Source organism: Balaenoptera ricei, chromosome 6 (genome assembly GCF_028023285.1).
Source record: "Balaenoptera ricei isolate mBalRic1 chromosome 6, mBalRic1.hap2, whole genome shotgun sequence".
NCBI lineage: Eukaryota > Metazoa > Chordata > Mammalia > Artiodactyla > Balaenopteridae > Balaenoptera > Balaenoptera ricei.
In genome coordinates this window covers 52,895,507-52,917,408 of record NC_082644.1, presented here as the reverse complement: position 1 = coordinate 52,917,408, position 21,902 = coordinate 52,895,507, and the positions used below count along the sequence as shown (strand labels likewise).

At 36.0% G+C, this 21,902-nt stretch overlaps 1 protein-coding gene across 2 annotated transcripts in view; it reads left to right on the top strand.

Moving 5' to 3' along the window:
• FOCAD (focadhesin) overlaps positions 1-21,902 on the top strand; it is a 311,371-nt gene that overhangs the window by 142,850 nt on the left and 146,619 nt on the right. The window contains exons 12-16 of one of the 2 annotated variants that reach the window (XM_059924643.1): positions 3,283-3,342; positions 6,469-6,573; positions 6,972-7,073; positions 7,601-7,731; positions 9,598-9,724. In XM_059924643.1, the coding sequence (XP_059780626.1) occupies positions 3,283-3,342; positions 6,469-6,573; positions 6,972-7,073; positions 7,601-7,731; positions 9,598-9,724 (525 nt within the window). The remainder of the gene's footprint in view (positions 1-3,282; positions 3,343-6,468; positions 6,574-6,971; positions 7,074-7,600; positions 7,732-9,597; positions 9,725-21,902) is intronic. The other variant, XM_059924644.1, reaches the window with a different exon arrangement.

Sequence of the window (21,902 nt, the reverse complement as noted above, 5' to 3'; positions counted from 1 at the left end):
GTTGTTCTGCCTAGAACTTCTGGTACTATGATGAATAGAAATGGCAAAAGTGGGCACCGTTGCCTTGTTCCTGATCTTAGAGGAAAAGTTTTTCGTTTTTACTTTTCAGTATGATATTAGCTGTGGGCTTTTCATAGTCATAGAGCCTTTATTATTTTGAGGTAATTTTCTTCCATTCCTAGTTTAGTGAATGTTTTTGTCATGAAAGTGTGCTGAGTTTTGTCAAACACTTTTTCTGTGACTATTGAGATGATCATGTGATTTTATCTTTCATTCTATTAATGTAGTTTATAACGTTGATTGATTTTCATGTTGAACCATCCTTGCACCCCAGGGATAAATCCCACTTAGTCATGATTTTTTATCCTTTTAATGTGTTGTTGAATTCTGTTTGCTAGTATTTTGTTGAGTCTTTTTGCATCTGTGTTCATTAGGGATGTTTGCCTGTAGTTTTCTTTTCTTGTAATGTCTTTGTCTGGTTTTAGTATGAGAATAATGCTGGTCTCATAAAATGAGTCCAGAAGTGTTCCCACCTCTTCAATTTTTAGGGACGAGTTTAAGGATTGGTGTTAATTCTTCTTTAAATGTTTGGTAGAATTCACATGTGAAGTTATCTGGTCCTGGGCTTTTCTATGTTGGGAGGTTTTTGATTGCTCATTCAATCTCCTTCTTTATAATTGATCTGTTTAGATTTTCTATTTCTTCATGATTCAGTCTTGGTGAGAAGTATATTTCTAGGAATTTAGCCTTTTCTTCTAGGTTATCCCATTTATTGTAGTGTAATTGTATATGGTTGTCTCAAAATCCATCGTATTGTTTTGGTATCAGTTATGTCTCTTCTTTCATTTCTGATTTTATTTGAGTCTTCTGTCTTTTTTTCTTAGCTAGCTAAAGGGTTGTCAGTTTTGTTGATGTTCTAAAATACTAACTTTTAATTTTGTTGATTTTTTTCTATTATTTACTTCATTTATTTCTGCTTTAATTTTCATTATTTCCTTCCCTCTGCTAACTTTGAACTTAGTTTATTCTTCTTTTTCTAGTTCCTTGAGGTATAAGGTTAGAGTGTTTATTTGAGATACTTTTTCTTTCTTTTTTAAAATTGAAATATAGTTGATTTACACTATTACACTAGTTTCAGGTGTGTAACATAGTGATTCAAAATTTTTATAGATTATACTCCATTTATAGTAATTATAAAATATTGGCTAGATTCCCTGTGCTGTACAATATATCCTTGTAGTTTATTTATTTTATACATAGTAGTTTGTATAAACTTAATCCCCTATCCTTATATTGCCCCTCCCCCCTTCCCTCTTCCCACCAGTAATGACTAGTTTGTTCTCTGTATCTGTTAATCTGTTTCTTTTTTGTTATATTTACTAGTTTGCTTTGTTTTTTAGATTCTACATGTAAGTGATAACATACAGTATTTGTCTTTCTCTGTCTGACTTATTTCATTAAGCATAAACCGTCCAGGTCCATCCATTTTGTTGCATATGGCAAAATTTTATTCTTTATTTATGGCTGAGTAGTATTCCATTGTGTGTATGTATATATGTGTGTGTGTGTATGTCACATGTTTTTTATCCATTCATCTGTTGATGAGCAGTGTGTTATTTAGTTTCCATGTATTTGTGAATTTTCCTGTGTTCTTACTAATATTTACTTCTAGATTCATTCCACTGTGGTAAGAAAAGATACTTAGTATGATATCAGTCTTCTTAAACTTGTTATTTTGTGACCTAACATGTGATCTTTCCTGGAGAATGTTGTGTATGCCCTTGAGAAGAATTTGTATTTTCTTGCTGTTGGATGGAATGTTCTGTATATGTCTGTTAGTTTCATTTGGTCCATAGTGTTGTTCATGTCCTCTGTTTTCTTATTGATCTTCTGTCTGGATGTTCTATTTATTATTGAAAGTGGAGTAATGAAATCTACTATTATATGTGTTGGTATCTATTTCTCCCTTCAGTTCTGTCAATGTTTGCTTTGTATATTTGAGCATACATATATTGCTCTGATGTTGGGTACATATGTATTTATAATTGTTTAACTTCCTGGTGAATTGACTTTTTTATCATTATATAATGTTCGTCTTTGTTTCTTGTGACAGTTTTTGACTTAGTCTATTTTGTATGGTATAAGTTATGCTATCCTTGCTTTCTTTTAGAGGTTACTATTTGCATAGAGTATCTTTTTTTGTCATTTTATTTTTAGTCTATGTGTGTCCTGAAATATAAAGCAAATCTCTTGTAGACAGCATTTAGTTGTATCTTGTCTTTTAACTTTTAGCCAGTCTGTCTTTTGATTGGGGAGTTTAATCCATTTACATTTAAAGTAATTATAGATCAGGAAGGATGTAATATTGCCATTTTGTTAACTGGTTTTTGTCTGAATTATAGCTGTTGTGTCCCTCTTTTCCTCTCTTTCAGTCTTTGTGTTTTGTTGATTTTTTTGTAGTGAAATACTTTGATTCCTTACTCATTATCTTTTGTGTATCTTCTATAGCTATTTTCCTTGTGGTTGCCATGGCACTTAACTGAAACCACCTTACAGTTATAATAGCCTATTTTAAGCTGATAATAACTTAACTTTAATTGCATGTAAAAGTTCTACTTTTTCACCCCCCCCACACACTTTATGGTATTGATGTCACAACTTACATCTTTTTATGTTGTGTATCCATTAACATATCTTTATAGTTAGCTATTTATGTTTATGTCTTTATCTCCTATTCTGGTATTAAAAGTGACATATTACAGTATTCTATATTTTTCTATACATTTACCTTTATCACTGAGCTTTATACTTTCATATATTTTTATGTTGCAGTCTAATGTTCTTTCCTTTCAACTTGAAGGACTTCCTTTAGCATTTCTTGCAAGGGAGGCCTAGTGAATGAACTCCCTCAGCTTTTGTTTATCTAGAAAAGTATTTCTCCTACATATTTGAAAGAAAGTTTTGCTGGATATAGTATTCTTAGTTGGCTGGGTTTTTTTGTTTGTTTGTTTGCCCTTTGAATATATCATTCTGTATATACATCTGGCCTACAAGATTTCTGCTGAGAAACCTGCTGATAGTCTTATGGGAGGGGTTTCCTTAATGATTCCATCATTTGAAATCAAACTTTTTAAATCAAGGACTTGAATTCTGAAGGAGGGAGAGAAAACATTGAGTTGTATGAAACTAGGAGGTCTCGAGACAGTGAATTATAGGGCACTTGCCAGCTTATTTTAAATTTAAGGTAAAGGCAGAGTATTCATTCTCTTTTTTTGCTTCCAGAGAATAGAAGACTCAAGAGCAGAGGAATCAAGAGCCCATAATGACATCTCAAGTAAATCAGTAAATACACATATATGTCTTTTCATTTGGAAAACAACAGCTCAGACTTTATGCAAAAAATGTTTTCCACACATATATATCTATATGTGTGTTTTCCTAATGAAATAACACGTATTTTGTTTTTCCATTGATTTGAGAATTTAATATGAACTAGAATAGCCTCAAGATCTAAGTCTAAGATTATTTGCTGTAAAAATTTCCCACTTTGTTTTTTAATTTCTGAACTTACCAGAGAAAACTAAACACGCTTATACTTCTTTAGGTCTGAGGATCATGAAGGAGGTGTACTCTTTAGCATAAGTAGAATACTTTATTTCTTTCCTGACAATATAATTAAAACATTTGTTAAAAGCCATATAATTAAATACACTATTTTGTAAAATGCCACTATATGTACTGACTGCCCTTCTCAGAACTAAGAATCTGTCAAAGTGTCTTGATAGAGATCTTCCCAGAAGGAGTAATTCATTGAGACCTGTGCAGTGCAATCTAAGATAACCTTTTTTAATTAAAATGGGGAATTAAAAAGCCAATTCAAAAATTTGTTTCCTTTCGTTTGCTCAGGGTGAGGGTGCTGGAACTTCTGTTCCAATAGAGCCCCAGCAGTTGTTAAAAACATCATAAATTCTGGCTGTGTGTTGTGTGTCTGTAGCCATTACATGTGTAGCTCCAAATGCTGCTGTGGTATGTGATGGTCAGGCCCATTAATGAGTGAGTGTTTAACTGTCACTTTTTTGTTGGTAGGGTTATGAGGATTTTTTTTTTCCTTCTTGAGATTGGATTAAAATAGATGTCTTCTAAGCTTAGAAGGAGCAAGTTTTCTAAGACTACAGCAGATAGAGGAAATTTATCAATTTCTGGGCAACAAACTTGTCAAATGCACTATAAGGAAAATAAAATTTTTTTGGCATTACATTTTGTGCCATCAAGTAGAGATCCTTGCTCATAATAGGTGTTCACTTAATGATTTTAAAATATAGTTTTATATATTTATTAAAAAAATAAAAATAATAAAATATACATATAAATATATATTTATAATATATAATTCACATGCCATTTAATTAATTCATTCAAAGTGTACAAAGTGACTTTTAGTATATTCACAGAATTGTGCAAACATAATGACAGATAATTTAAGAACATTTTCATCACCACCAAAAGAAACATTGTACCCATTAGCAATCACTCCCCATTTTCTCCTACACCTCTCCGATCCTAAGCAATTACTTTCTGTCTCTGTAGATTTGCATATTCTGGGCATTTCATATAAATGGATCATATAATATGTGGGCTTTCGTGACTGGCTTCTTTTACTTCACTTGATGTTTTCATGGTTCATCCATGTTGATTCCTTTTTCATGGCAGAATAATATTCTATCGTATGGTTATACTGTATTTTATTTATCCCTTCATCAGTTGATGGATATTTGGGTTGTTTCCACTGTTTGGCTATTATAAATTATACCTCTGTGAACATTCACATGCAAGTTTTTGTGTGGATATATGTTTTAATTTCTCTTGGGTTGGTACTTAGGAGTACAGTTACTAGATCATATGGTAATTCTGTTTAGCCAGTTGAGAAACTGTCAGACTGTTTTCCAAAGGGGCTGCACCATTTCACTCTCCCACTGGCAGTGTATGAAGGTCCCAGTTTCTCCACATCCTTGCTAACACTTGCTATGGTTTCAAGCCATCCTATTGGGTATGAAGTCATGCATCATTTGATTTTGATTTGCATTTATGTCGTGACTAATGCTAATTGAGTATCTTTTCGTGTTTTTTTTGGCCATTTGTTTATCTTCTTTGTAGAAGTATCCTTTTAGATCCTTTGCTCTTTTAAAATTGAGTTATTTGTCCTTTATTATGGAGTTGTACGAATTCTTGATATATTCTGGATGTAAGTTCCTCATTAGATATATGATTTGCACATATTTTCTTCCATTCTGTGTGTTCTTTTCATTTTCTTTATAGCATCTTTTGAAGGACAAATATTTGTAATTTGATGAAATGTTTTGTTTTCTTTTGTTGCTCATGCTTTTGGTGTCATATCTAAGAAGGCTTTGCCTAACTCAAGGTCACAAAGATTTACTCCTATATTTTCTTTAAGAGCTTTACAGTTTTTGCTCTTACATTCAGGTCTGAAATCTATTTTGAGTTAATTTTTACATGTGGTGTGAGGAAGGGGGTCCAAATTAATTCTTTTGCATATGGAAATATAGTTGTCAAAATCAAACACCATTTTTCAAAGAGACTCTTCTTTCTGCACTGTATTTTCTTGGCCTTTCTGTCTAAAATCAATTGACTTAAATGTAAGGATTTATTTCTAGACTCTGAGTTCTGTTTCATTGATCTATATTTATATCCTTATGTCAGTACCACACTATTTTGACTGCTGTAACTTTGTAATAAATTTTGAATTTGGGAAGGTTGAATCTTCAAACTTTGTTCCTTTTGAAGATTGTTTTGGCTCTTCAGGATCCCTTGTTTTCAAATGAATTCTAGGATCAATTTCTGAATTTTGGCAAAGAGGCTACCTGGGATTTTGATAGGGATTGCATTGAATATGTAGATGTATTTGGGAAATAGTACCGTTTTAACAATATTAAGTCTTTTGATCCACAAATGATTTTGCTCTTCTTATTTTATTGTGTCATGCATAGGGATTGAAGTATGAACGTGGAGGGAAATTTTTGTCCATTAACCCCCCTACATTACAATTGGTTTTAATTATTTTACATTGGAATAACCATTGAATATTTTACTATGCTACTCATTAGAACTGTAAGCTTCTTTAGGGCAGGATATATATTAATTATTTTTGTATTGCTGAGAGTTAATGTCATAGTTGTTTAAGAAAAGCATTTTTTAACACCAAAAAACCCCTGTAATATGTATACGTGTATAAATGGATAGAACAAGGGCTCACAGGTAATTATAAAAGAGATAGAATATTAGCGGTACTATGAAATTACCATTAATAACAAATGGCTAACTGACATTTTTTTAGGCTTTTAATTCATATGTATTCATAGTATTCCTTTGGAGAAAAATGAAATAATGATTGCTTTATATATTGATTTCTTTTAAAAGGCATAATTTATACGTTCTTTAAATTCATTTTAGGTACCAAATCTGATTCCAGTTTTGATGTTCAAATTAGGAAGACCACTGGAACCTGTGTTATACAATGATATCTTGTATACTTTGCCTACACTTGGTGTTCACAAGGTTTGTATATTAAGCAACTTACTTTGGGGCAAAAAGAAAGTGAGACATGAATTTTGTTTGCTGTCATGTGAAATTTTGACCCTTTAATTTTGCCGTGATCACTGCTTCCCTTGTTGGGCCAAATATTTTTGTTACAATATTTAAGAATTAATTTTTAAAAATCATTTTTTCATCAAGTTTTCCCATTGGCTATTGTCTGAGATTGGGTCTTTATGCCCCCAGAATTGCTAACTAGCTCCTCCCAAAGCTATCTCCAACCTCTGAGAAGATGGGTAATACTGTAGTAAGCTTTCGTTTCAGTCTTTATTTTATAATCAGAGGTTTTTAAGTTCCTTTGGTAACCTTGGGGTTATCCACATTTGCATTTATGAAACCAAAGTTTCTTCAATGTTTCCTAGGTGTGCATAGGACAAATTCTACGAGTAATTCAACTTCTTGGAACCACTCCGCAACTAAAAGCTGTCACTTTGCGCTTGTTGACTTCTTTGTGGGAAAAACAGGTAAGCTCAGATATACACTTGTATGAGTATTAAGCATGTCCCTTTCACTGAAGAAAGCTAATTTTGTCATTATGCATGACACTGCTTTGATATAGTAATATTAGTGAGTGACATCAATGATTGCATTGAGAAGTTTTGATTTAATGTGGTGCTTTTGATCTATAATGCAGTCAGTTGTGATTGACTCTCAGAGAGAAATTGAGAATAGAAAATAATCTTATTTCCTTAATTCTGAAATTTATTTTTCCATTTGTGTGGAAAAAGTGATAGAAATATAAGTGATTAGAGCCTTTGTAATTAGAGTGAGTTTTTGCCACTTTTTTCTTGTTTTATGAAATGAACAGTACATGGATCTGTAAGAAAATCCCCAGCAATCATAACAGGATTCTTTTTTTCTGATTAGATGAAACACATTGTAATTTGCAATGCAGATGTAAGATTTAGAGGTGAAAATGCTGCATAAAAGGAGACAATTATTATTCAACTCAAGTTGTGAAATTACCTTTTTTGTGAAATTGCCTTCTTAGGATCGTGTCTATCCTGAACTGCAGCGTTTCATGGCCATGTCCGACGTGCCCTCTCTGTCTGTGGGCAAGGAGTTCCAATGGGAGAAACTGATAGCTAAAGCAGCATCGATCAGAGATATATGTAAGCAAAGGTAAGACATGCTTGACCCTTGGGAATGTATATCATGATATATTATTTTGCATTTAATTTTTTTATTGCAAGCAAGAAGCGAGGAAAGATAGGTAGAGGATGTTTGAGTAAGAATAAATGAATATTAAAGTCAAGTTGTCTGATTTTAAAATTTAGCAACATCAGACAATAACTTTGAGTAGCAGGCATGTCTTTTCAGGTCTAGACTTATATCTAGGTTTAGAGGCTATTTATGTATCCTTTTCTGTGTAATAATTTAATGTTGTAATAAAACATATGATGTTACATTTTCTATTTTTCTATATATAAATTCCTGAAACCTAAGCAGTGGATTATCGGTCAAACTGTTCTTTCTTATATTCTCCCTATGTTATGCTTGATTTTTATAAGATGTTTTAATAGAGAAGGCCTTATTTGTAACTCATTGAATGGAATTAATAGGAATTATTACAAGGAGGGAAATGACCTTGAATTCCTGTGTATGCTTTAGGGTTTAGGAAGACATGAAGATGTTAGGGAGATGACTCTGCTGTTCTAGGTTATGGGTTAATAACTAGGCAGGAGGTGACAAGACTGAAATAACACTAAGCAAAGCTCCACCTTGCCAGATTTCTATTTTCTTGAATTAGGGTAAGGCCAAAATCTTAGAGAGGAAATAGATTTGATACATTTGAAATGAGTTATAATCCTGCAGTTTCATATATTGATTGAGCCACTGCACTGTAGAATTCTTGGAGCATCATTCTCACTTTTGTCAATGATGACACTGTGAATGGTACTTCCTGAAGCTGTGCAATGAATGGGTTGGCCCAGATGCTGATAATGTGGATGATTTCGTTTCAAGTAAAATCTTGGATTAGAATGTATTTAAGCCTCAGCAGTTCTGCCTCTTTTCTAAGCTTCAGCCTTTTGGCAACACAAAAAACATCTTAGTCTGAAGTTACACACGTGTTAACCCAAGACTTAAGAGATTAGATTCTCTTGAGGTATTGGCATGGAAAAAATTTAGAGATGATAGCCGACATTTTAGTTTTACATACTTAAAGCTGAGGCTCAGGAGACGTTAAACATCAGACCAGATCAGAGTCTGTTGAAAACTTATTCAGTGAACCTTTCAGTTACCATCTCGAGATCCGTCAAATTTTTCCAGTTTTGTTAAATGATTTCCATTTGGCAGACAGTGAAGCAATAGAATTCAGTCAGGCAATTTTTTCAATTGATATTTTGTTAAAAGAGAGAAGCATTATATTGCTGAGGGGTTACAAAGAATGCAGACCTGAGCATTTCTTTATGAAGTTAAAAGCATTCTGGGGATAGCACAATATATGTGGGATAGAAGAAGGAGAGGAGGATGAGTGAGTGAATCCAGCACAGTACCTGGCATGAAGTGCTCAGTCAGTTATAATTCATATTATTATTATTTTTATCATCATTATCATTATCATCATTATTGTGATAGGCATACCCACTTTAGTTTGTAATACTGCTATGACCAATCATCTTCTGATCTCAAATCCCTGGCTTTACTGATGATCTCAATAAGGTAAGTCAGTTCTTTTCAGTATTATTATCGACTTGAGTTTTTGCCAATTCAGACAATAGGTTTTGTGATTCAGGGAGAATAAAATTTGTTAAGGAGTGTCTTCTTTTTTGGGTAGTAATACCAAAAATGAGCCTGAAGTTAGAGCAGAAATGATGAAGATGCAAATCTTTGAACAAAAGCATATGGTATTATTAGTTGAGGGTCAACGTTTGATAGGCACAAGAGTAAAGGAAAACATTAATGTTTTTGTTCAGGCAAAAGACCTTGGAGTAGTAATATAGTTCTTTGGCTTTAATCTTGTGTCTAAACTGTCATTTCTTGTAGGCCATATCAGCATGGTGCAGATATGTTGGCAGCTATTTCCCAGATGTTGAATGAATGCACTAAGCCTGACCAAGCTACTCCAGCAGCCTTGGTGTTACAAGGTCTTCATGCACTCTGCCAGGCTGAGGTGGGCTTTTTTGAGTTGTTTTGTATAATTTGGAAGAAAATAATTTACAAGCCATTGTAGTTACAAGGATGTAGGAGATTTTTTGTTCAGAAGAGTGAAATAAGACAGTCTACTTTACAAATTCTTTGTAGAGGGGAGTCTTGAAACATGTAGACTTTTTCTAGAGGCTAAAGAAAACCAGACTTTAGATTCTTCTTGTTGTTATTTATTTTTGTTAATATAGAAGGAGAAGTATGCTTATAGGAGAACTCTTGAGTATATTTGCTTCTTTGTTTCGTGATTAGAGAGCCTTAGAAGCAGAGGAGGTAAGGAAATCGGCATGGGCCAGTGGCAGTTTTATAGCCAGCAAAAACTTTTGTTGGCTTGAAGATTGGCAAAGGATCCTTTCTTTCCTAATGATCAGACTGGGTAGGATGGACTGATATTAGAACCGAGTCTCTAAATCATCTTCTGAACTTCAGACTGCTCCCAAAACTATAGCACAGCAGAGGAAATCTTTAATCTTTTGGAGAAATGTGGTAATTACATCAAAGATCATTGACCTAACAAAAGTTTTTTATGTAAAAAAAATTTTTATGCAGCCTTGTAAGCTGCTTTATTATTGTTTTTTAATGGAAGTATATTTGATTTATAATATCATATTAGTTTCAGGTGTACAACATATTAATTCAATACTTTTATAGATTATACTACCTTTAAGTTATTAAAAAAATAACGGCTATATTTCCCTGTGCTGTACAATATATCCTTGTTGCTTATTTATTTTATGCATAGTATTTTGTGTCTCTTAATACCATAGCCCTACCTCCCCCCTCCTCCCTTCCTTCTCCCCACTGGTAATCACTACTTTGTTCTCTGTATCTGTGAGTCTGTTTCTGTTTTGTTATATACAGTCATTTGTTTTATCTTTTAGATTCCACAGATAAGTGATAACATAGAGTATTTATCTTTCTGTGTCTGACTTATTTTACTAGGCATAATATTCTGTAGGTTCATACACATTGTTGCAAATTACAGAATATCATTCTTTTTTATGGCTGAGTAATATTCCATTATGTATGTTTGGAATATACACACACACACACACACACACATCATCTTTATCCATTCATCTGTTAATTTAGAGGAAAGTCTTTCAGCTTTTCATCATTTCACCACTGAGTGTGATGTTAGCTGTGGGTTTATAATAACTGACCTTTATTATGTTCAGATATGTTCCTTTTACACCAACTTTGATGAAATTTTCTATCATGAATGGATATTGAATTTTGTCACATGCTTTTTCTGTGTCTATAGAGATAATCATGTGATTTTTTTAAAAAATTGGGGAATAGTTGCTTTACAATGTTGTGTTAGTTTCTGCTGTACAACGAAGTGAATCAACTATATGCATACATATATTCTCTCTCTCTTGGGCCTCCCTCCCCCCCCCATCCCACCCATCTAGGTCACCACGGAGAACCGAGCTGAGCTCCCAGTGCTATACAGCAGGTTCCCACTAGCTGTCTATTTTACACATGGTAGTGTATATATGTCAATCCTAATCTCCCAATTCATCCCACCATCCCTTCCTGTGTCCACATGTCTGATCTCTACTGCTGCATCTCTATTCCTGCCCTACAAAATGGTTCAACTGTATCATTTTTCTAGATTCCACATATATGCATTAATATACAATATTCGTTTTTCTCTTTCTGATTTACGTCACTCTGTATGACAGACTCTAGGTCCATCCACATCTCTACAAATGACCCATTTTTGTTCCTTTTTATATCTGAGTAATATTCCATTGTACATATGTACCACATCTTCTTTATCCATTCATCTGTCGATGAACATTTACATTGCTTCCATGTCCTGGCTATTGTAAATAGTGCTGCAATGAACATTGGGGTACATGTGTCTTTTTGAATTATGGTTTTCTCAGGGTATATGCCCAGTAGTGGGATTGCTGGGTCATATGGTAGTTCTATTTTTTGTTTTTTAAGGAACCTCCATACTGCTCTACATAGTGGCTGTATCAATTTACATTCCCACCAACAGTGCAAGAGGGTTCCCTTTTATCCACACCCTCATTGTTTGTAGATTTTTGATGCTGGCCATTCTGACCGGTGTGAAGTGATACCTCATTGTAGTTTCGGTTTCCATTTCTCTAATAATTAGTGATATTGAGCATCTTTTCATGTGCCTCTTGGCCATCTGTATGTCTTCTTTGGAGAAATGTCTATTTAGGTCTTCCACCCATTTTTTAATTGGATTGTTTGTTTTTTTGATGTTGAGCTGCATGAGCTGTTTGTATATTTTGGAGATTAATCCCTTGTCAGTTGCTTTGTTGGCAAATATTTTCTCCCATTCTGAGGGTTGTCTTTTCATCTCATTTATGGTTTTCTTTGCTGTGCAAAAGCTTTTAAGTTTCATTAGGTCCCGTTTGTTTATTTTTGTTTTTCTTTTCATTACTCTAGGAGGTGGGTCAAAAAAGATCTTGTTGTGATTTATGTCAAAGAGTGTTTTTCCTATGTTTTCCTCTAAGAGTTTTATAGTGTCTGCTCTTAACATTTAGGTCTTTAATCCATTTGATTTTATTTTTGTGTGTGGTTTTAGGTAATGTTCTAATTTCATTCTTTTCCATGTAGCTGTCCAGTTTTTCCAGCACCACTTATTGAAAAGACTGTCTTTTCTTCATTGTATATTCTTGCCTCCTTTGTCACAGATTAGGTGACCATAGGTGCGTGGGTTTATCTCTAGGCTTTCTATCCTGCACCATTGATCTATATGTCTGTTTTTGTGCCAGTACCATACTATTTTGATTACTATAGCTTTGTAGTGTAGTCTGAAGTCAGGGAGCTTGATTCCTCCAGCTCCATTTTTCTTTCTCAAGATTGCTTTGGCTATTTGGGTCTTTTGTGTTTCCATACAAATTGTAAAATTTTTTGTTCTAATTCTATGAAAAATGCCATTGATAATTTGATAGGGATTGCATTGAATCTGTAGATTGCTTTGGATAGTACAGTCATTTTCACAATATTGCGTCTTCCAATCCAAAAACATGGTATATCTCTCCGTCTGTTTGTGTCATCTTTGATTTCTTTCATCAGTGTTTTATATATAAATTTGGATTTTTAATATTTCTTTTTCTTCTGTGATTGCCATGGCCAGGACTGCCAAAACTATGTTGAATAATAGTGGCGAGAGCAGACATCCTTTTCTTGTTCCTGATCTTAGAGGGAATTCTTTCAGTTTTTCACCATTGAGAATGATGTTTGCTGTGGTTTTGTTGTGTATGGCCTTTATTATGTTCATGTAGATTCCCTCTATGCCCGCTTTCTGGAGAGTGTATATCATAAATGGGTGCTGAATTTTTCAAAAACTTTTTCTGCATCTACTGAGATGATCATATGGTTTTTATTCTTTAATTTATTAATATGGTGTATCACATTGATTGATTGCATATATTGAAGAATCCTTGCATCCCTGGGATAAATCCCACTCGATCATGATGTATGATCCTTTAAATGTGTTGTTGGATTCTGTTTGCTAGTATTTTGTTGAGGATTTTTGTGTCTATGTTCATCAGTGATATTGTTCTGTAATTTTCTATTTTTGTGTTGTCTTTGTCTGGTTTTGGTATCAGGGTGATGGTGGCCTCATAGAATGAGTTTGGGAGTGTTCCTCCCTTTGCTATATTTTGGAAGAGTTTGAGAAGGATAGGTGTTAGCACTTCTCTAAATGTTTGATAGAATTCGCCTGTGAAGCCATCTGGTCCTGGTCTTTTGTTTGTTGGAAGATTTTTAATCACGATTTCAATTTCATTACTTGTGACTGGTCTGTTTATAGTTTCTGTTTCTTCCTGGTTCAGTCTTGGAAGATTGTACCTTTCCACGAATTTGCCCATTTCTTCCAGGTTGTCCATTTTATTAGCATATAGTTGCTTGTAGTCATCTGTTATGATCCTTTGTATTTCTGTGGTGTCAGTTGTAATTTCTCCTTTTTCATGTCTGATTTTATTGATTTGTATCCTCTCCCTTTTTTTCTTGATTGGTCTGGTTAAAGGTTTATCAATTTTGTTTATCCTCTCAAAGAACCAGCTTTTAGTTTCATTGATTTTTGCTATTGTTTTCTTTGTTTCTATTTCATTTATTTCTGCTTTGATTTTTATGACTTCTTTCCTCCTACTAATTTTGGGTTTTGTTTGTTCTTCTTTGTCTTCTTGCTTTAGGTGTAAGGTTAGATTGTTTATTTTAGATTTTTCTTGTTTTTTGAGGTAGGATTGTATTGCTATAAACTTCTCTCTTAGTACTGCTTTTGCTGCATCCCGTAGGTTTTGGGTCGTCATGTTTTCATTGTCCTTTGTTTCTTTGGATTTTTTGATTTCCTCTTTGATTTCTTCAATGATCTCTTGGTTATTTAGTAGTGTATTGTTTAGCCTCAATGTGTCTGTATTTTTTTACAGTTTTTTTTCCTGTAATTGATTTTTAATCTCATAGTGTTGGTCAGAAAAGATACTTGAAACGATTTCAATTTTCTTAAATTTACTGAGGCTTGATTTGTGACCCAGGATGTGATCTGTCCTGGAGAATGTTCTGTGTGCACTTGAGTAGGAAGTGTATTCTGCCACTTTCTGGTGGAGTGTCCTGTAAGTATCTATTAAGTCTCTTTGGTCTGTTGTGTCATTTAAAGTTTGTGTTTCCTTATTACTTATCTGTCTGGATGATCTGTCCATTGGTGGTAGTGGGTGTTAAAGTCCCCCACTATTATTGTGTTAATGTCAATTTCTCCTTTTATGGGTGTTAGCAGTTGCCTTATGTATTGAAGCGGTCCTGTGTTGGGTGCATAAATATTTATAATTGTTATATCTTTTTCTTGGATTGATCCCTTGATCATTATGTAGTGTCCTTGCTTGTCTCTTGTAACATTCTTTATTTTAAAGTCTATTTTATCTGATACGAGTATTGCTACTCCAGGTTTCTTTTGATTTCCATTTGCATGGAGTATCTTTTTCCATTCCCTCACTTTCAGTCCCTGGGTCTGAAGTTGGTCTCTTGTAGGCAACATATATACTGGTCGTGCCTTTGTATCCATTCAGCCAGTCTGTGTCTTTTTGTTGGAGCATTTCATCCATTTACAGTCAAGGTTATTATCAATATGTATGTTCCTATTACCATTTTCTTAATTGATTTGGGTTTGTTTTTGTGGGTCTTTTTCTTCTCTTGTGTTTCCTGTGTAGAGAAATTCCTTTAGCAATTGTAAAGCTGGTTTGGTGGTGCTGAATTTTCTTAACTTTTGCTTGTCTGTAAAGCTTTTGGTTTCTCTGTTGAATCTGAATGAGATCCTTGCTGGGTAGAGTAATCTTCGTTGTATTTTTTTCCCTTTCATCCTTTAAATATATCCTGCCACTCCCTTTTGGCCTGCAGAGTTTCTGCTGAAAAATCCACTGATGACCTTATGGGGATTCCCTTGTATGTTATTTGTTGCTTTTCCCTTGCTGCTTTTAATATTTTTTCTTTCAATTAAATTTTGGTAGTTTGATTATTATGTGTCCTGGTGTGTTTCTTCTTGGGTTTATCCTGTATGAGACTCTCTGTGCTTCTGGACTTGGGTGGCTTTTTCCTTTCCCATGTTAGGGAAGTTTTCGAATGTAATATCTTCAAATATTTTCTCAGACTCTTTCTCTTTCTCTTCTTATTCTGGGGCCCCTATAATTCGAATGTTGGTGCATTCAGTGTTGTCCCAGAGGTCTCTGAGGCTGTCCTCATTTCTTTTCATTCATTTTTCTTTATTCTGCTCTTTGGCAGTTATTTGCACCATTCTATCTTCCAGCTCACTTATTCGTTCTTCTGCCTCAGTTTTTCTGTTATTGATTCCTTCTAGTGTATTTTTCATTTCAGTTATTGTGTTGTTCATCACAGTTTGTTCTTTAGTTCTTCTAGGTCCTTGTTAAACATTTTTTGTATTTTCTCAATCCGTGCCTCCATTCTATTTCCAAGATTCTGTATCATCATCTACTATGATTACTCTGAATTCTTTTTCAGTTAGGTTCCCTATTTCCTCTTCATTTATTTGGTCTTGTGGGATTTATCTTGCTCCTTTGTACCATATTTTTTTGTCATCTCATTTTTTTTGATGGGTGCAGCTATGTTCCTGTCTGGCTGGTTGTTTGCTGTTAGGCTTCCAGCACTGGAGTTTGCAGGCAGTTGGGTGGAGCCAGGTCTTGATGTCAAGATGAGGACCTCTGGGAAAGCTCACACCAATTAATACTCCCTTGGGCCTGAAGTTCTCTGTCATTCCAGTGGCTCGGACTCAGTGCTCCCACCACTGGAGCTCCAGCCCGATGTCTGGCCTGAGAACCAAGACCCTGCAAGCCATGTGGTGTGGCAAAAAAAGAAAAAGAAATGTAACAAACCAAAAGGAGCAGAACAATAAGAAAGAATAAAAAATAAAATAAAATTAGAAAAATAAAAATATATTAGAAAAATAAAAATAAAAATGAAGCAACAACAAAGCAAAACAGAACCTCAGCAGAAAAAAGAAAAAAAAAAAAAAGAGGCTGGAAGAAGCCTTGGGCGGGTGGGGCTTAATGTCAGGACCTACCTGGCTGGAAGAGGCCTTTGGGAGGCCGGGCTTAGGCTCAGGACTCATGCAGCCAGAGGAAGCCCCAGAGGGTGGAGGTTCAGGCCCAGGATCCCAGCATTCTTGCTGGGGCCCGAGCGGGCAGGCGACATGCTGGCCATGTTCCCCTCCTATCCCCTGAAGATCTCTCCTGATCCCCACTGATCCCCTCACTGGGAGTGGGCCCCCCCGAGCATGGGAATCCCTCCTATCCCACAGCTGCCCCTCAGGGGCTGGTCCCGTCCCACCTCCACTTTTCCTCCCCACCTTCCCTCCCATGTCCTCAGGACCCGCCCAGCTGGAGGGGCCCTGGAGGGCAGAGGTTCAAGCCTGGGACCCCAGCAGACTTGCTGGGGCCTGAGCAAGTTGGGGAGATGCTGGCTGCATTTCCCTCTGATTCCCCAATTCCCCAAAGGTCTCTCTCCGTCCCCGCTCATCCCGTCGCCCTGAGTGGGCCCCTCTGACCGTGGGAACCCCTTTCCTCCCCCAGCCACCCCTCAGGCATGCTGGTCCCATCCCACTTCCACTTTTCCTCCCCCCCCTTCTTCCCTCCCACGTCCTACCTGGTTGCACAGGCATTCCTCCCATCCCCTTAGGTGTCTGAGGTCCCCCACCAGCACCTGGTAGGTGCCCTAGTTTTGAGGCGACGTGAACTCCACATCTTCCTACTCCATCATCTTGACTCTGCCCCTGATCACATGATTTTTATCCTTCTCTTTGTTAATGTTGTGTTCCACATTGATTTGCGAATATTGAATTATTCTTGCATCCCTGAAATAAATCCCACTTGATCATGGTGTATGATCCTTTTTATGTATCAGTGGATTCAGTTTGCTAATACTTTCTTGAGGATTTTTTAATCTATATTCATCAAAGATATTGGCCTGAAATTGTTTTTTTTTTTTGGAATGTCTTTTTCTGGTTTTGGTATTAGTGTAATGGTGGCCTCATAGAATGAATTTGTGAGTGTTCCATCCTCTTCAATTTTTTGGAATAGTTTGAGAAGGATAGGTATTAACTCTTCTTTATATGTTTGGTGGTAGAATTCCCTTGTGAAGCCATCTGATGCTGGACTTTGCTGGGAATTTTTTTTTTTTAATTATAAATTCAATTTCACTACTAGTGATCAGTCTGTTCAGATTGTCTGTTTCTTTCTGATTCAGCCTTAGCAGGTTGCATGTTTCTAGAAATTTGTTCATTTCTTCTAGGTTGTTCAATTTGTTGACATATAATTATTTATATGTCGTATGTCCCTTATGATTTTTTGTATCTCTGTGGTATCGGTTGTTATTTCTCCTCTTCAATTCTTATTTTGTTTATTTTTTTCCTCTCTCATTTCTTCTTGATGAGCCTGGCTAAAGTTTATCAGTTTTGCTCGTCTTTTCAAAAAACCAGCTCTTGGCTTCATTGGGTTTTTTTTGTTGTTTTTAGGTCTCTATTTTATTTATTTCCTCTTTGATCTTTATTATTTCCTTCCTTCTGGTGACTTTGGGCTTAGTTTGTTCTTCTTTTCCTAATTCCTTTAGGTGGTAGGTTAGGTTGTTTATTTGAGATTTTTCTTGGTTTTTTGAGGAGGGCCTGTGTCACTATAAACTTCCCTCTTAGAAGTGCTTTTGCTGCATCCCATAGATTTTGGAAAATTGTGTTTCCATATTCAGTTGTCTCAAGGTATTTTCTGATTTCCTCTTTGATTTCTTCATTGACCGTTGGTTTTTTAGTAGCATGTTGTTTAGTCTCCAGGTGTTTGTTATTTTCCCAGTTTTCTTTCTGTAATTGATTTCTAGTTTCATACCACTGTGATTGGAAAAAATGCTTGATATAATTTATATCCTCTTGAATTTGTTGTGACTTGTTTTGTGGCCAGCATTTGATCTCTTCTGGAAAATGTTCCATGTGCACTTGAAAAGAATGCGTATTCTGCTGCTTTGGGATGGAATGTCCTGTAGATATCTATTAAGCCATCTGGTTTATTGTGTCATTTAAGACTATGGTTGCCTTATTGATTTTCTGTCTAGATGATGTGTCCATTGATGTAAGTGGAGTGTGAAAGTTCCCTACTATTATTGTTTTTTGTCAGTTTCTCCCTTTATGTATGTTCATATTTGCTTTGTATATTTAGGTCCTACTGTATGGGTGCATATATGTTAACGAGTGTAATATCCTCTTCTTGTATTGATCCCTTTATCATTATATAATGCCTTTTGTCTTTTGTTATAGACTTTGTTTTAAAAGTCTATTTTGTCTGAAATGAGTATTGCTACCCCCACTTTCTTGTCATTTCTGATTGCATGAAATATCTTTTTCTATCCCCTTACTTTCACTTTGTGTGTGTCGCTCTGAAGTGAGTGTTGTAAGCCGCGTATAGACAGGTTTTGATTTTTTATTCAATCAGCCACTGTGTCTTTTGATTGGAGCATTTAGTCCACTGACATTTAAAGTAATTACTGACAGGTATTTACTTATTGCCATTTTACTGCTTGTTTTCCAGTTGTTTTTGTAGTTCTTCTCTGTTCGTTTCTTCTTCTGTTTGTTTCTTCCCTTATGGTTTGATGATTTTCCTTAGTAGTATGCTTGTGTTTCTTTCTAGTTTTTTGGTATCTATTGTAGGTTTTTGATTTGTGGTTCATGTTGACCTATAACCATATCCACTTATTTTTAACTGGTAGTCATTTAATTTTAAACATATTCTAAAAGATACACCTGTTTTTACTCCCCTCCCCTACATTTTGTGTTTTCGATGTCCTATTTTACATCTTCATTTTTTTAATTGTAGTTATAATTGCTTTTACAATTTTTTGTCTTTTAATCTTCATACTAGTTTCACATTTCATACTAGTTTCACATTTTTTGTCTTTTAATCTTCATACTGAGGATCAAGTGGTTGATCCTCAGTCCTTACTATATATTTGCCTTTCATAGTGGGATTTTTCCTTTCTTATAAATTTTTACTTCTTATTATAGCTTTTTCTTTAACTTAGAAAAGACCTTTTAACATTTCTTTAGGGTAGCTTTAGTATTGATGAATTTTTTTAGTTTTTGCTTGCCTGAGAAGTTTGTTTTTATTTCAGCTTTAATTCTGAATGATAATCTTGCTCGGTAGAGTATCCTAGGTTGCAGGTTTTTCCCTTTAAGCACTTTGAATATATCATGCCACTCCCTCTGGCCTGCAAAGTTTCTGCAGAGTAATCAGCTGATAGCCTTATGGGGGTTCCCTTGTATATGACTCTTTGTTTTTCTCTTTCTGCCTTTAAAATTCTCTTTTTACAGACTTCCCTAGCAGTCCAGTGGTTAAGACTCTGAGCTTCCACTGTGGGGACATGGGTTTGATCCCTGGTCGGGGAACTAAGATCCCGCATAACACTTGGCATGGCCAAAAAAAAAATTCTCTTTATTTTCTACTTTTGCCATTTTAGTTATGATATATCTTGGTGTGTGTCTCTTTGGGTTCATGTTGTTTGGATTCCCTCTGTGCTTCCTGTATCTGGATATCTGTTTCCTTGTTCAGGTTTGGGACTTTTTCAGCCATAATTTCATCAAAAACATTTTCAACCCCCTTTCTCTCCCCTCTCCTTCTGAAACGACTATAATGCCAATGTTGGTATGCTTCATGTTTTTCCAGAAATCTCTTAAACTGTTCTCATTTTTTAACGTTTATTTTTCTTTTCGCTGTTCTGATTGGGTAATATCCATTATTCTATCTTCCAGATCATTTATGTTCTTCTGTATCACATAGTCTGCTATTCAGTGTGTTCTTCATTTCAGTTACTGTATTCTTCAGTTCTGATTGGTTCTTTTTGTATATTTTCTAGTTCCTTGTTAAAATTCTCACTGTGTTCATCTATTCTTTTCCCTAATTTAGTTAGCATTCTTATTAGTAATACTTTGAATTCTTTATCTTGTAAAGTGTTTATTTCTATTTCATTATTTATTTTCCCAGGGGTTTTCTCTTGTTCTTTCAATCAAGACTAGTTCCTCTATCTTCTTACTTTGCTTAACTTTCTCTGTCTCTGTGAAATTAGATGAAACAGTTACCTGTTGCAGTCTTGAAGAGGTTTCCTTATGTGGGAGTGTCTCTCTACAGTCTGTGTGTGCCCAGTGCCTTTGGTGGGAGAGATGGATTTGACATGAACAAAAGCCATGCATTTCCTCAGGGTATGCTGACAGTTATCATCTAGCAGGAAGTAGGGTTGGAGATGGAGGAACCAGGGCCAGAGCCAAGTGTGAGGTGTGGCTTCCCCTCTGCTCATTGGCCATTAGCACCCTATCAGGGGCAGGGTCAGGTCCAAAGTTGATGGAGTGGAAGCCCTGAGGTTCGGGTCCAAGCTGTCTCTGTTCCCTTAAATGTGTTTGTCTCCCACTCCCAGCACTGTACCCTTGCCCCAGAGAGGAGGAGTGCTGGAGGAAGAGGGGCCCATGCCAGCATGTAATGGGCTGGCCACAGAGGTCCAGGCTGCCTCTAATGTGCCCCCTGTGCAGGTACCAGTAATGAGAGCCCCAGCTGTGTCTGAGTCTCTGCTGTCCCTCACAGCCAGTCACTACCCCCAGCCTCTGCCACCCCCACCCTGTTGAGAAGCTGTGCTGCAGGGTAAGCAGGGCTCCCTTTAGCACTGGGCATGTGTCAGGGTGTGGATGCAGCAGTCTGGCTTCCGTCAGAGATCATGACTACCCCTGATGCAGTGCCTGTGTAATTGCTAGCCCACACTGTGCTCAGATGTTGCCCTACTTCCAAGTTTCCTCTGCATCTCAGTACTAAGATATGAGCTCTCTCCCTGGTGACGGCAGCCCTTTCTCCAGTGTGGTAGAGTAAGCGGGACTGGAGCATTTGCTTGGCTCAGGCTGAGGCGTATGCTGGGGCAATTGCAGGAAACTGGGCAGCCACTGGAACCATCCTCAATCTGTCCTCGCCACCCTGCCTCAGGAGCAAGCCAGTCCTTGCATGTTCTTCACAGCCCTCCTGTTAGTTCCAACAGCTCTACAACCAGCCAAGGGGGCTTGTCTTCCCTGTGTCCGACACCAGGACTGGGGCGCCCAATCTATGGCTTGCACTGCCTGCTCCCCAGCAGCGGTCTCCTCCTATGTAATCTCCCTTTTCCTCTGAGTCCCCTCCCAGGGGGCACAGGTCCCTTCTCTTCCCTTCCAGATTCTTTGTGGATCTTTCTTATATCCTTGGTTGTATAGGAATCTTTCTGCCAGTTTCCAGTTAGTTTTCAGTGAGAATTATTTCATGTGTTGATGTATTTTTGATGTATTCATGGGGGGAGGTGAGTTCCATGTCCTTCTACTCTGCCATCTTGATTGATTCTTTCCTAACCAATTTTTTTTGACACAGTGAACATACCTATACAGTTTTTGTTCTTAGTGAATGAGATTAAGTAGAATTCTCTTAGCTTTTGGTAATTATGGTTGATATGATGATAATGAATATAATATAATCATACAAGCAATGACTCTATTTAGTGTATATATGATCATGTCCTTGTGCTAAGTAAGCACTTTTCATTTCTGTTCCTCAACAACTCTTAAATATAGGGATTATAACATTTACAGATGAGGAAAATAGACCTCAGAAGGA